Below are 15,204 nucleotides of genomic sequence, written 5' to 3' on the forward strand. Positions count from 1 at the left end.
TAAACTCCAGACAACACAGATCACTTGATTTTGAACTAAGTGCTTGATAGACATGCAAATTAGATTCTGTAGGAAAAATCTGACCCCATTGTGGAAAGGATTCAACTATCTCTAGTGCCAGAATTTTTAGAGGAAGAGCTTATTTTGAATAGGCGTTTTTTTGAGACTCCTCCACACTTTTCAAGTACATAACAGATTGCTGAAAAAAGTATTGCACAGGTAACTATGAATGGTGTATATGAGTAACTTTCTATTATTCATGCGAGTTATAAATTTAATATGAAGGATTCAACAGAGATAAAATATTTATGCCATGAAGTAATCATCCTACTATTGCTATAAAACTAGCAGTATGCGAAAGCAAGTTTTGAAACTTAGGCAAAATTTGTATCTTTCAATCTTTTAAGTTGAGTAAAGGGGACCATGGAACTTTTGGGAAACAGCAAATGAGATTTTGTGATAAGACCACAATATCAAAATGATTTGGGGCTAAAGAATTGAGGTTGGAGACAAGATTACTTTCCATTCAGCCGTGGGTTAAACAGAGTTACTTAACACATTGAGGACGGATCACAAGAATTCTTGTGTTTTCTGTTCTAAGGCTTGTGGCCCAATCACGAGAATTCTTTAAAAAGATATTAGCTTGTAAGAACATGTAATAAATAACTTCAAAATGCAACGGGTATTTAATTTTAAAGCGTGCCTTTAACATTTATGTAAAATGTTTTTTGTACTTGTTCAATAGAAACTTCTCTGGCCACTGGGTAAAGCAATAAAACTACTGCTCTGCAATGTGTTCACATGAGCCTTTTCATGACTCTTCTAGGACTATTTTATTTTCCTTGTTTATCTATTTTATTCATTAAAAAACCCCAAAGTACAAGTCGAGCACACAGTATGGGGCAAGCACTATTCTAGGTCCTGGAAATACAGAGTTCCTTCCCTCATCTCCTAATGGGTGGGACAGACACACATATGTATAAAGTGGAAGTTTTCTTCTGATTGTTTCTATTTTTTCAGTAATGTAGGATTCATGATTATCAATTGAGAGCAAAGATGGGAAAGGAGTGAGGAAGTGTTAAAGGTGTGAGGAGAAAGGAGTAGGTATGAACAGTAATCTGTGAGTGTGGAGAAGAGAGTGGGCAAAGGCAATCTATCAGGTTTGTGAGCAGCACTAATGTCTACTCGAGGCCAGTAGTCATGAGTTTCACTAGTATCTGTGAACATAATTATGTGTTTTACTCCACCCGTGTTAGGTCAAAGGTGTACAGATATAGAAGTAGGTGAAGAGTTGGATTTAACCAGAGTTAGAATTTGGTCAGGTGAGTAAGATGAAAAGAATCAGGGAGCTCAAGGATCAGGGAGCAGGATCAGAAGGTCAGGGAATTGAGGATGCTTGCAAGAGAGTAGGTTGAGAATATTTGCCGAGGATTTAGGAAATAGTGTTTTGGGATGCAGAAAGACAAGTGCATCCACATGCTGGCAAACCAGAATGCAAATTTTAATCCCAGAGCAAGGACGTTTAACTTTTTATTGTGAAAAGGTGCCGTGATTGGAACAAGGGCCCGAGTCTGTTGAAGTTTTGCCAAAATTGATTGGATTGACATCAATCTCCTACTTCTGGTACTTTTTACCAAGAAACATATGGTTGAAAGACTTGAATACACTGGCTAAATCTGAATTTTTTTTCTGAATGGTATCTGGGATAGTAACTATAAACTGACAGCAGCCAACTAATTTGAGTGTAGCTCTTCTTCAGAATGAATTTTATGATCACCAAAACTTCATGCTCAGTTAATTTTTGCCTTTAAAATGAATGGCACCGAGTGATGTCAGCAATACCTTTGATTTATACCGTGATGGATGGTAGCAAAAACCATTGGAGAGGAAGGAAAGCAGTTTGGAGGAAGTAGTTAAAATGTGGCAGGAACTTTATAGTCTTTATCGCACATTTCTATAATTCTGGAAACGACTGTTCTTATCTCATTTTACTGTTGAAGATCCTGACACCCAAGTCTCACTGATTTCCAATCCCATGTCATCTCTATGGCACGGTGCTGACTCATTCTTTCCAGTGGAAACTTATTGTTTGGGTTTAAAGATGTCCATTTTTCCCTACAACTTTTTCACCTTAATGGTATTTCCCCCCTGCTCTTCTTTTTAACAAACAAAACAAAATAACAACAAAAAACACAACTCAAACCAAAATAAGCACAAGTTGAGAATACATGGGTTCTGACAGAATTTTACTGTTTTGAATCAACAGAATTTACTGAAAATAATACAAGGGGGCAAAGTGTTTTTGTTATCTTTTGTTCCTGGTATTGAGGTCTTGGAACTGTTGCTCAGGTAATCAGTCAGTGGTACTCAATACATCATTTATAATAATACAAAGGGGGAACATTACAGCCAAGAAATCCATTCTGTTGATTAGCCATATGTGTTCTAAAAGAGATGGCTCAAATCTCTGCCCATTTATACTGTACAGTATTTTCAAACAGATTCCAAAATTGCCAAAACACTTGCAGTGTGAAATGTCCTGTGCCAAATAGTTATGGCATCTTTGTGCCAATAATTGAGACAAAAATTTTCTGTAGGATGAAAATAAGGGCAAAAATAGCAATCTTCCCCCATGGGAAGCCAATGATTTTCTTTAGAGAGGAAACAACAGATGAAATATGAGTAATTATACCATGTAGTCTCTTTGGCCAAGAGTATAATTGTTTACCTAAGCTTTTTTTCTTATGGATTAGAATCTTGTGTTGCAGTCCAGTAGATTGATTTAACTGCCTCTGCAACTTCCTTTTATTTTTAAGATTAAGCAGTCCATGACATAGAGGTTAATTGCAACCCAATAGAGCTAAACTAATGTTTTATTAAGAAGGAGTTGGCATTCTGAGCTTTTAGGAGAACAAATGTTCTCATAATACCATGAACAACTTACAGAGCAACTATTAGGCTCTTCATATTCATCTGTCTGTTCACATTATCCTGTATCGACCACGTCTAAGTAACATCAGCGAACTGTGCTGAATAATCAGTCACACAGTTAGGTCTCTGTAAAGGTGAGATCAGTAAATATATCTCTGGGAGAAGTTAGAACTGCTGATGTGTTTTTTTTCCCTCTGACCTAGACAGTGTGGCTGCTCAACTTTTTCAAAGTTTGTACCGTGGGGGTTGGTGACAGATCAAATGAACTAATTTATCTAATAACATAAGCAGTTCTAGACGTGTCCAAGAGCACAGAAGGATAGGTCTAAGGAAATTCACTGTGTCATTGTAGTGACAGTGAAAAATCTAGAAACCACTGATATGTGCATGAATAGAACATATGAATGATCAGGAACAAGCAAATGTCTAATTTTCTGAGATGATAAAGGTGGAGGCAAGAATCAGTGTCATGTGGGTGGGTGTAGAGGTGGAGGGATGGAAGGGAACTGGAACACTGTCATGTTTCTTACGGCTTTTGTTTCTTCAGTAACTTATTTGATGAGGTAACCTGCTGAAAGTGAGGAGAGGCAGCTGGTAAAGGGGTCTTGAGAAAAATGACTATTTAGGAATGAGGATTTCAAAAAAAAGCCCTAAACCTAGAAAATGGGGGAACACATACTATTTGATAATTTGTACTCTTCCATGTGTCATTGAACTTATTCCTTCATTATATCCTCAATGTTTTTTCCAAAATATTTTCTGGGTGAACATTATTATACACAGGGGTTGAAAATAGGCTGGTCTTTTAATCCAATACTCAGATGTACCAAGGGGTATAACATCACCTGTCTTAGAAATATGAAACTTCAATAAGTAGTAAAAGATTGACTTGGAAGTTTCTAAAAAATATTCAGTGCAATTATAATATTCAGTTGATGTAAGAAAGAGAAGTGACCACAAGGAAATATTTGAATACATATTTTGCCAACATATAGTTACTATGATCTAAAGACGTTCTTGTCACTTTTGCCCAACAAAGCAAAACCAACCCTATACAATGCAAGGGGAGCACAGAATTTTGTGGACAGCTAGCCATGTTGGCTACTGGGACTGTATTATACATATGAGCAAAACACAAAGGTCACACATAAAAATTACTTATTACTTTACAGCCTCACTTGAAATATATGATGAGTCTATATAGAAGTGAAATACTTTTGGTTGATACTTGTCATTAGTTCTTGATGTTATGCTATTTCTGAGATCATTTGAATTTTATCAAGAATGTTGATTATGTGTGAAAAATAGACTCTCTTCTTATTTTTAAGGTTGGACCAAATTTGCCCGATTGACACGGGCTTTGACAAATAGCCGAAGTGTTTTGCAGCAGCTCACACCAATGAATAAAACAGAGGTGGTCCACAAGCATTCAAGATTAGCTGAAGTAAGTGTGAGACTAACTTTGCTTTCCAAGGTGGTGGTGGTGATACATTACCCCCTTCCCAAATGATTCATTATTGATATTTTTGGCTATTATTTTACAAATGCTTATCTGATAATTTATAATTCCCTTACAGAGTTATAGAAATTTCAGATATTTCTTTTTATTTTCTCTTACTTTTGAAATTGGAAAGCAGTTCATGACATCCCAGGTGATGTCTGTGGAGTGTGAAGTGTCCTTTGAGCAAATGAGATAGGGAGTTCATGCATTCATCCATTTATGGATGCAGCACACACATATTGAGGGTTTGCTCTAAACTTGGTACTCTGCAAAGGAGGTAGGTATGAAATAAGCAATGGGCTCTATCATCAAGGAGCTAAAAACCTAGCAGAGGAATCCGGTAATGGAATCTGATAAATGTTATGACAGGAGCAGTGGGAGCACATGCGGGGCTCTGGAGAGGGCTACCTGAGTGAGATGATAGCTGGGCTGAGTGAATCTTGAAGGAAAAATATAAGAGGCAGGTAAAGAGAGGCCAGCATATGCAAAGACTCAAAATGAGATAGTGCGATGACTTTGAGAGTGACTTCAGTGTGGGTGAAGTTAGGTGGGGAAGGAAAGGTTAAGGTGGTATATAGTGAAACAGTGGTGGTTGGTGTCCCATATGCCAGGGAAGTGACATGACTGCATTCATGCTTCAGAGAAACCTCTTAATGGGAGATTGGTCCCAATGGTTTCCTTTGCAATCCCATATTTTTATTGCATTAATTTAAAAAGGTTATTCTAAGAAGAGGTCCATAGATTTCACCAGATTGCCCAAAGAGATCCATGGCACAAAAATGTTTAAGAACCTCTGCTTGACCTAGTGGCTCTGTGATGAATGGGTAGAGAGGGAAACCAGTTAAGAGTTTCTAGTGGGCATTCAGCTGGGATGACCATGGCTTTAATCAAGGGATCCCGAAGCAGAAGTGGGCAGATTGCAGACACATCAAGATCAGAGTCAACATATTTGTTGACAGATTAGAATTGAATGTGAAATAAGGAGATGAGTCCAGGTCAACTCTGTGTTTTTAGTGTGGACAACTAGGTAGATAGTGAGTGCTGTTGGTTAATAGAATGGTAAACATAAGAGGAGGAAGAGAAGGTTTGGAGGTAATGATAATGAGTTCGGTTTTGAAACTACTCAGTTTGAAGTGCCTGACAGGAGATCTGAGTGGAGATTTATGGGTCAGGCCGCAGAGGGATATTTGGGTTTGCATTGTAGGCCTCGGTGTCACCTTCACAGATATGGCTTCCAAAGCCAAGATTAGACCATGTTACTCAGAGTCAGTGTATTGAAACCAGAAAGAAAAGGAATGAGCACAGAACTCCGGGGCAGCTCAAAGGTTTGTTGTTCACATGTCTTCTGTAATCATCATTTGTCTTTATGAAAGATGCCAAAAAAGCTGATCAAGGTACCAAAACTATGCTGAGCATTTACTGGGGATTCACAAAATATTCTGAGATAACTGAGAAAAGAGAAATTAAATGCATGTGTTCATCAGTTTGTTCTGCTGGAGAAAGGTGAGTTGAAGTGCACAGGAGTAACTTTCTGCACTAGCTGAAGATATTAGTTTGGTTTGGAGAGGGTTAGGAATTAAGTATGTTCCTTGAATTTAAAGGGTTCTGCACTTGTTCTTGGACCATAGCTGACAGAGGGACTTGTATTATTTTCTGCTATAAATAGACCTGTTAGCTTGGGGAGAGAGTCATACTTTTATGAATGGACATGTTTATAAAAGCCTAAATAAGACTTAGCACTAAATATTAACTAGTAATAATCATCATAATATTTTAAAAAAGATGATATGCAATTGGTACAAGATTTAAAGTAGATAATTAGATACAACTTCCTTTTTCAATAATGCTTGTTACTAAGTACTACTCATTTTTGAAGCAACTTTTTTTTTGGCCTTGAGTTGTCTGTTTCTTTCTACAAATCAAGCTGAAGTGTAGGAGTTTGTTTCTGTGACTGCTGACTTTCATAGTCATGATTCTTTCTGGATCTTAACTACACTCTATTTAGAGCTTTCCTTTTTTTGTTAACACATTGGACAAGAACAAGAGGAAAGGGACCATGAAGAGGAAAAGGAAAATTTTCTACATTAACACCCGAATCACTCATGATTTTTTTTCTCTCTCTACATCAAGTGGAAAGTTTCTCTTCCGTTGACAGCTCATCATTTTTACTTTTATTTTTGAGGAACTCTCATTCTGGTTTCTTCTCATCTGATTTTTTTTTGCTTTGCTATTTTGATTATTAATTTCTTTATCAGTCATCCCTAATTCACAAACCTGAATCAGATACAAAACTACTCTCTGTCAGGACTTAGCCTTGGTTTCAGAGAACATACAAGAAAAACAAGGTTCTCAATATATTTAGTCAGATATCCAAGGACTGACCCAGAACAAGCACCAAGTTAGCACAAAGATATTGTCTTTCCAGGTGTTCTCAGGATCTTATAATTTGCTCAACCAGAGTATTTGGACTTGCTGTTGAATTTCAATAGCTCTTTTACTTTCCCCAAGACATTTAAATTTTATTTTAACTCCACTGGAACCTCTAAATTTGGAGCTGGTCTCCAGTTTCAGGGATTCTGGTCTCCATGTAGGCAATGCATCAATTTTCTAGATGCACTGACATCCTGCTGATTGGCTTCAGCTTCTCCCTTTTATACTAGGTAGAGGCAAACATAGAACTGTCCATGGTTCTGACTCCATTAGGGTGAACACTCAGATATTCAGAGAGAAAGAATGTATCTGTATTGGTACAAAAATACACCAGAAAACTTTATTTTATCTACCCCTCACCTAAGGCTTATTGCTTAGGAAAGTACAAATGAGAATAAAGAGTGTTACTTAACTGGTTTATAAAAAAGCCCCAGTAAGGGAGTTAAGATTAAAGTAGTTCTCTGTATGTGAGAAAGATCAAAGCTTAAGCATATACCCCTTTAGTTGTTGTTGCCATTCTTTTTCCTCTTCCTCTTCTTTTTTTCTCCTCCTCTCTCTCTTCTTAGCATTTTGGAATCACTTTATATATGCAAGTCACTGTCTGAAGAATGGGGTTCTGAATGTCTAAAGAAATAGAAGATAATGGTTTACTTTGGACTGAAAATTATAATCACTTGGAAAGGTTCTGAAAACCCACACAAGATTAACAATTATTTTCTGGGGTGGGGTATAGGTATGAGTATACTGTGCTTTTAAATTTCTTCAGATGATTCTAGTTTGTAACCAGATTAAGAAATACTGAACTCAGGAGTGATCCCATTCCATCTCTAGAGGATACATCCTACATTATTCTTGGGTACCAAGCAGGGTGGATTTGTCTTTCTGTTAGCAAATCATGTAGGGCCCGCAACACTGTTAGAGCTCTGTGGGATGTTTGAATTTCTATTAATAGTTGAAAGAAGAAATGAGCTTCAACTCCTTTTCACAATTTCCAAATTCCAGGTTCTGGAAAGCAATGCAAAATCCTGTTACCATGCCCAAGGCTTCCCAGACTTCCACTCTTGCTCTGTCCTCTGCTTTTTTGGGTGTGTCTTTACTTAGACCTAATCAAAGTAAGTCAAGGTTCATATAACCTTGCACTGAAAAATTTTCCATTTGTAAAAAAGGTATGGAGAAGCAAACTTGAATATTTAGTGTTTTTTTCCCCTAAAGGGAATTTACATCTGGGTAGGAAACACAGTATTCTTTTAAGTCCCGATTGAAGGGAGAAAAGGAAAAGATAGGCTATAACATTTTTAACCCCGATATCACTGTGCCAGTTATTAGGGCCCTTGCTGAGTCCCACTCAACAACATCACCAACATAGGGTTCAGTAAGGCCATCAGAATTAAAGTTATGCTCCCTGAGGTGCTTAAGATGTGTAAATAACAGTGAGTCACCCAAATAATTGTTGGACAGTCAGTGAGACACATGTGATTCCATGCATACTTGCCAAGTAAGTGTGCAGAAGGCACTCCCAGAAGTGGATGTTCAGCAGTGCTGTGGGTCAGTGTTGGTATTGGAGGAGGCCATTGAGAAGAAGTGATCGCTGTTTGACCCTTCAGCTGGACCTGGGCAATTGGTCCCCTTCCCCTGTCCTTGGAATGTATGCTCTGTCCACCCTTCCCACAGTGGGAGCCATTTTCAAGGACATAGTCTTGAGAGAGCTCTGTGTTAAGACTATCAGTACAGCGTGCATGACTGAGCCCAGTGCAGGTCTACATGTAAACTTTCAAGATTCTGGTGGGTAGGTGTAGAGATCTACTCATCTGCAGTCACCGAAGATGAGCCTTGTGCAGAAGTTCCCTTGCTTATTAAAACTGTCACCTACCATCTGGAGTGGTCTGCCTCTTTATTCGGTCTCTTACCCTCTGCATATGGTGCCCGAATTTGTGCATCAATGGTTGGCCACTGGAGAAAAAGCTAGATGGAGCAGCAGTCAGATCAACTTTGGTAGAAGGATTGGACTTGGGATGACTTCCTTTGAACAAACTTTGGTAAAACTCAGGAGAAGAAGGAGATGGAATTATAGGGCGTGACTGGCCTTGAAACCAGAAGTCATGATAATGGGCTGTGGTTTGACTGTCAGTAAGTTTGAATTCATTACTGACTGTGCAAAGATGTCCACATTACCTATATTTGCATTTTCTCTCTCTTTTAGGTTCTTCAGCTGGGATCAGATATCCTTCCTCAGTATAAGCAAGAGGCACCAAAGACGCCACCACACATTATTTTACACTACTGTGCTTTTAAAACTACTTGGGATTGGGTGATTTTAATTCTTACCTTTTACACCGCCATTATGGTTCCTTATAATGTTTCCTTCAAAACAAAGCAGAACAACATAGCCTGGTTGGTGCTGGACAGTGTGGTGGACGTTATTTTTCTGGTCGATATTGTTTTAAATTTTCACACGACCTTTGTGGGACCTGGTGGAGAGGTCATTTCTGACCCCAAGTTGATAAGGATGAACTACTTAAAAACTTGGTTTGTGATCGATCTGTTGTCTTGTTTACCTTATGACATCATCAATGCCTTTGAAAATGTGGATGAGGTAAGTTTCTCCTTTTTTTTTTTAACACGATGGATCATGTTTTGAGAAAATTAAAATAAAAGGAACTTGTAGATAATCAAAACTTCTTTTTAGCTACCAATGAGTTTTTATCTGCTTTTTCCACTTGATTTCTGGTTGAAAAGACTAATAACTAGGAAAATGGCTGAGGTTGGAAGTTGTGGTTGGGAGCATTGGAGGCTGTGGTTGGAAGAGGTGGAGCAGAAGAAAAACAGCAACATTGGAGTCAAATACAGTTCATGAAATGGATAATTGATTGAAAGTTGATTAAATACATGTATTTAATTTAGAAAACTGTAGCATTTTAAAACTCCATATATCCATAGCTCTTTTGTTACCATATATACTAGATATATATAGTAGCAGTGGTTGGATTAACATAAGAAGAAAACTTTTGTGGCAAAGTAGTTTTGAATTTTTGCCTTTTTGGTTTCTTTATAGCTTTTTCTGTAAATGTATCTAAGTTTATTTTCAGTGAGAGACTGTATTAGATGTCTTCTGATATCTTGTCTAATTAGAGATTCTGCTAATTCAGTGTTATCTGCACAACAAAAATACTTAAAACATGTATATCTTAAAACAATTTCATCCGGAGTTTCTTAGCCTCTAATTTAATAGTGGATAATTTCAACTTGCTACACCAAGCTAATGCGATGCAACCAGTTGTCTCAACTAATAATATATAGATGAGCCAATATAGAATATATCTGTTATTAAAATGTGTTCATAATGATATTACAAACTTAATTTCCCTGAAGATTCTATTCTGTCCTTGAAGACTGTCAAATGGAAAACTCTCCACTGTGTTGTTGTTGTTGCTGTTGTTATTCTATGTGTGTTGGGAGGCAGATCTAAACTTTTCTTCAGTGACTTCCCCCCCCCCCATAAAATTTTCTATTTTCAATCAACTTTAAGTATCTTTAAAAACCTATTTTGCCTGAATGTTACATATAGACATTATATCTTTTTTTTCTTTTTTTAAAATATATTTTATTGATTTTTTACAGAGAGGAAGGGAGAGAGATAGAGAGTTAGAAACATCGATGAGAGAGAAACACCGATCAGCTGCCTCCTGCACATCTCCTACTGGGGATGTGCCCGCAACCCAGGTACATGCCCTTGACCGGAATCGAACCTGGGACCTTTCAGTCCGCAGTCCGACGCTCTATCCACTGAGCCAAACTGGTTTCGGCTAGACATTATATCTTGATACTGTACATGTAATTGTTAGTTTAAAAATTATGGTGAAAAAGGAATCATAGTAATTTATTTCCTAACTAGGGATTTTACCTATATCAAGCAATTAAAGGTACATTTCTTTCTTTCCAGTTTACCTTCTGGATAGGGTTGAGAGGAATTGGTTTTAAAATGTTAATCATGTGATAAGGAGATAATAAGCAGAATTTATATTAAACTCACTAAATGGATTAATATATTAAAATTAATACATTCATATTTCAGTTATTTAGAACATAGACATAAAGATTTCAAAAAATAATCAAAGGATTGATTCAATTCATAGGAAAGAAAATACATGAAATACATTACATAATACATGCATTTGGTATAATATAGAAATACATCAGAAGGTCCTCAGCCTCATTCATATGAAGGGAAATACAAAGTAAAACAACAAATGCCACTGACATACTATTTTTAGTAATCACATTGTTAAGATCAAACGGCTGCTGACACATGAGGCTGGTGTGGCTAAGGAGGTGCACTGCTCACATCTCCCTGCAGGAAAACGCTCCGTGGAGCACGCCTAGTGTCCTGCAGGATCCAGCTCTGGTTTGGGAAAGCCAGTTGATAGCAGCTTTCAAACTCAGCATCCAGTGAGTCATCACACTGGCACACTGGTGGCTTGAAACTGCCCAGAGTGGAATATTTACACCCAGAAAGCTGCAAATGCTACAAATACAGACCTTTTTTTAACTTGCTGTAGAACGGGTTGTTCATCATTTACCAACACACCGCTGAACAGTTGAGGACAGCTGCAGAATTTTCTGATCTGCTGAGGTTCACACACTGCAGCCACATTTCCCCAAGGCTAGGAATTTCCCCAGTGACTAAGGATGGGGGTATATTATAATTCACCTATTCCTGATCATTGTAGAACTCCCTATTGAGCAGTTTTTGCTCTGGACTTCCCTTTTATGGATACTGTAGTCTGAGGCTGTTGCTACCCAATCATTCCTTCCCTTCTTACAGGTGTCAGAACTGCACCGTGGTCCTCCCTCCTCCCTTGATCCTTCCCAGGCATTTATTTCAGTAAAATTCGTGCACATCTAACCCTGACTTGGCCTCACTCCCAGGGGACTTGAGTTGATAAAGTGATGGTGTGGGCACTCTCAGACATTGCTCCAGGGAGTATAAATTGGTAGAACCTCTATGAAGACTAATTGGCAATATTTGGTTTTATGAAAGAGCAGAAGCTAGAGGAAGCTATTTTAAATTGTTTGGAGGATTCTTTTTATTATTTGCTTCCTTTGTCACCAAACAGTAAGATTATGTACCTACCTCTTGGCTTTTCAGTTTTAGGTCTTGTCTTTGACTTCTCACTATGGAATTTGAGGTTTTAACCTCCTTTCCCCCCCTGTCCTCACTATATACATGCACTATTTCCATCACCCCCTTCTCACAATATAGATTTATCCTTTTGGTTCAATAGATAGTAGGTTTTTATATCATTAAGATTACAAATATGCTACTTATAACTACATTTCAGCTATAATGCTCTGTTTACTTTTCCTTTTATGTACTTTCCATTTTCCTGAGAGTTGCTAACGGTCTGTTTTTATCATTTGCTTGTCACTAATCTCTCTATCAATTGTCTAAATCTCTCATTATAATAATGAAAACAATATTCTATCAACATCATTTTCTTAAACAAATATCTCTTCTTTCTACCCTCCCACCATATTGACAGTTTGGCTAGCTATAATATTCCAGGCTAAAGATCATTTCTCTTCATAATTTTGAAAGTCATAATGCCACTGCAGTCTACCTTCTAATAATTCTGTTAAGCAACTCGAAGCCATTGTGATTTCTGATCCTTTACATGTGACCTATTTTCTCTTTCTAAAAGTTTGGTGTATCTTTTCTGTCGTAGAGTTCTGTAACTTACTCATGAAATGCCTTAGTGTGCGTCCATTTTCATTAGTTTTCCTGAGCACTGACTGGGTGGTCTTTTCAATCTGGAAAGAACATGTCTTGATTTCTTCTTATGTTGTTCACCTTCTCCCCCTTTTTCTCAGGTTTTTTTTCTTCCAGCAATCCTTTTATTTGGATATTGTACCTACTGGACTAGTCCTATAATTTCCTTGGTTTTTGTTCCCCTTTTCTATTTCTCAATATTTTATCTTTTTGCTATATGTTCTGGGAGGTATCCTCAACATTATTTTCTAAATTTCTTGTACCTAATAATGTTTTTTTCTTTTTTTGCTTAAGGTCTATTGGCTTGATACTATTAGGGGGATGGGGGGACAATGGGGGGGGTGAGGACACATTTGTAATGCCGTAATCAATAAAGGAAAAAAAAACTAAATTCAATTTGGCATATATTTCTATCCGTTAACTTTTTACCATTCTGGATTATTATACTGTAGCTGTATTTTTTATAAATAGTCTATAGATTTTGAAAATCTCCCTAATTGGCGAATTTAATCTATGTAAATTTACTGAGATGAATTACACTTTAATTTACTTATAGGGTATATCATTTTCCATTTTAAACTGCTTTTTCTTTGCTTTTCTCTGTGTTTTTGATTTTAGTTTTCTTCCTCTCTGTTATGTTTTGGGTTGATTGAAGTTTTCTTTAATCTCCTGGGTCTCCCCACTGGTTTGGAAGTTTTTCTAATTGATTACTCTTAACACCAGGACCAGTATTTTCACATCAATATTTGACTTATTGTTGTCTTTTCTCTTCTCCTCAATAATTCAAGGACCTCTGTTCATTTTCTCATCTTTTAAATTTTTATTGTTTTGTACTTTGGTTCCACATTGTTTTTAACTTTCTCTTTTTAGTTATTATATTATTGTCTTATTTAATTACAGTATTTATTTAGTGTTATCCACATGTCTACCAGTTTCTTTGCTGATACAATTTTATATGTTTTTGGCCATCTATTTTTAGTTCAGTTCCTGTAGGTTGCCTCTTCATTATCTATTACATAATATCCAACTTTCTGGAACATACTTTTTATAGGAAGCCTTCTTACGTTATCCCCAAGCAACTCTAATGAATATCTTCACCATACTTTATCTTTACTCATGTGTACATTCACTTATTGAAATTACTTTTGTTTTGTTGCTTTATGTGTGTTCATGAGCACTGTACCAGTTGTCTGGTGATCTGGGTGTTATGCCTCCTCGAGGACATATTTGTTGTGAATGGTTTCTCTGGCTGTCAGTCCTAACTGTAAAAAAAGAGAAGGAATGCCTGACTGACTTATATCACAAGGTAATTATAAGGAATAAATGGGGAAAGAGACATGAATGAATTTTGCTTGTAGAACTCTTCCTGTCTGAGGGGATATTATTATTTCATTTCTGTTTGTTTCTGTCTTCAGCTTGATGATAAGCCCTGTGATGGTGCAGAATGTGGTCCATCTCCTTGGTGATCCTGTTTGTGCTCTGAGTACTTAGTGGTGACTCATTGACTTAAAGCAATGAAGTGTCAGCAAGGTTTAGGAAATTGTACAATGACATAAAACAAACTAGAACTTAACAGTGAGGAAGTGAGCTAATGGTGGCTTGGGAAAAGGCAAGGGTGAGTCTGAAAATCACAGTGTGATCCTTTAACATGATGCAGGTCCACAATGACTTAGAGGCCTTAATAACACTCTTTATTTTCAAGACTGCCTCAATTGCTGTGCCCGCTGAAGGTAATTTGATTTACCAGGAATTCATGAACTGGATATGTGACTTTTTAAAAAAGAGAACTGGGAGGCAGGGAAGACAGCGTCCATTAAAGAAAAGCATTCTGTTTGAAAAGAAGTAATGCAGATTTCCTCGAAACCATAACAGGGTAAAAGATGTTGTCACTCTGTATCCAAGCAATAGAAACAAGCTGCCTCGTTGGAGTGCATTTGAAGACAGCTCTGGGAAGTCCAGAAAGCGTGATTTCTGGGAGAGGAGAGAGAGCCGAGTTAGAGAACATCAGAAAAAGACGGGGAAGCTGCAGGTAACAGGCTGTTTGGTAGCATAATTGGGCTTAGAAAACATACTTGGGGAATTCAGAGGACAATGAGTGGTATCTGTAAGTGGTAAACATGACAAACTAGGTCAGTACAAGTGACAACTGGGAAAAACATCACTCCTCATGCATTGTTTCAGGAGGCAAAATAAATGGGTCAGTGACTGCAGAGTGGAAATATATAAAAATATTTCTAATTTTCAGAAAAGCTTATGGTAAGTAATTTTCTTTTTAAAAACCGTTTACACTATTACAGATGTCCCCATCCTCCTCACCCCTCTTTGCCCATTACACTCAGCCCTTGCTCTCTCTTCCCTCTGACCAACACCCTCTGTGATCTATGGGTTGTGCATATACAGGTTGTCCCCCCCAAATGTATACACACTTTAACAGCTGATAGCTCAGTTTTGAAAATAAAATGTATTTTAATAAACATTGCCTTTATAATTATTCAAAGTGTGTGTATACATTTTTTGGGACATCTTATATGTTCTCTGGCTAATCCCTTCACCTTCTTTCATCCAGTCCCCCCCC

The 15,204-nt window shown here is 37.3% G+C and overlaps 1 protein-coding gene across 1 annotated transcript in view; it reads left to right on the forward strand.

The window, feature by feature from the left end:
• The window catches only part of KCNH5 (potassium voltage-gated channel subfamily H member 5), a 244,634-nt gene that overhangs the window by 36,141 nt on the left and 193,289 nt on the right, over window positions 1–15,204 (forward strand). Inside the window, exons 5-6 of the mRNA XM_006096025.3 lie at window positions 4,260–4,375; window positions 9,063–9,455. Of these exons, the coding sequence (XP_006096087.1) occupies window positions 4,260–4,375; window positions 9,063–9,455 (509 nt within the window). The remainder of the gene's footprint in view (window positions 1–4,259; window positions 4,376–9,062; window positions 9,456–15,204) is intronic.

The sequence above is a fragment of the Myotis lucifugus genome, unplaced genomic scaffold (genome assembly GCF_000147115.1).
Source record: "Myotis lucifugus unplaced genomic scaffold, Myoluc2.0 scaffold_166, whole genome shotgun sequence".
NCBI classification, from domain to species: Eukaryota; Metazoa; Chordata; class Mammalia; order Chiroptera; family Vespertilionidae; genus Myotis; species Myotis lucifugus.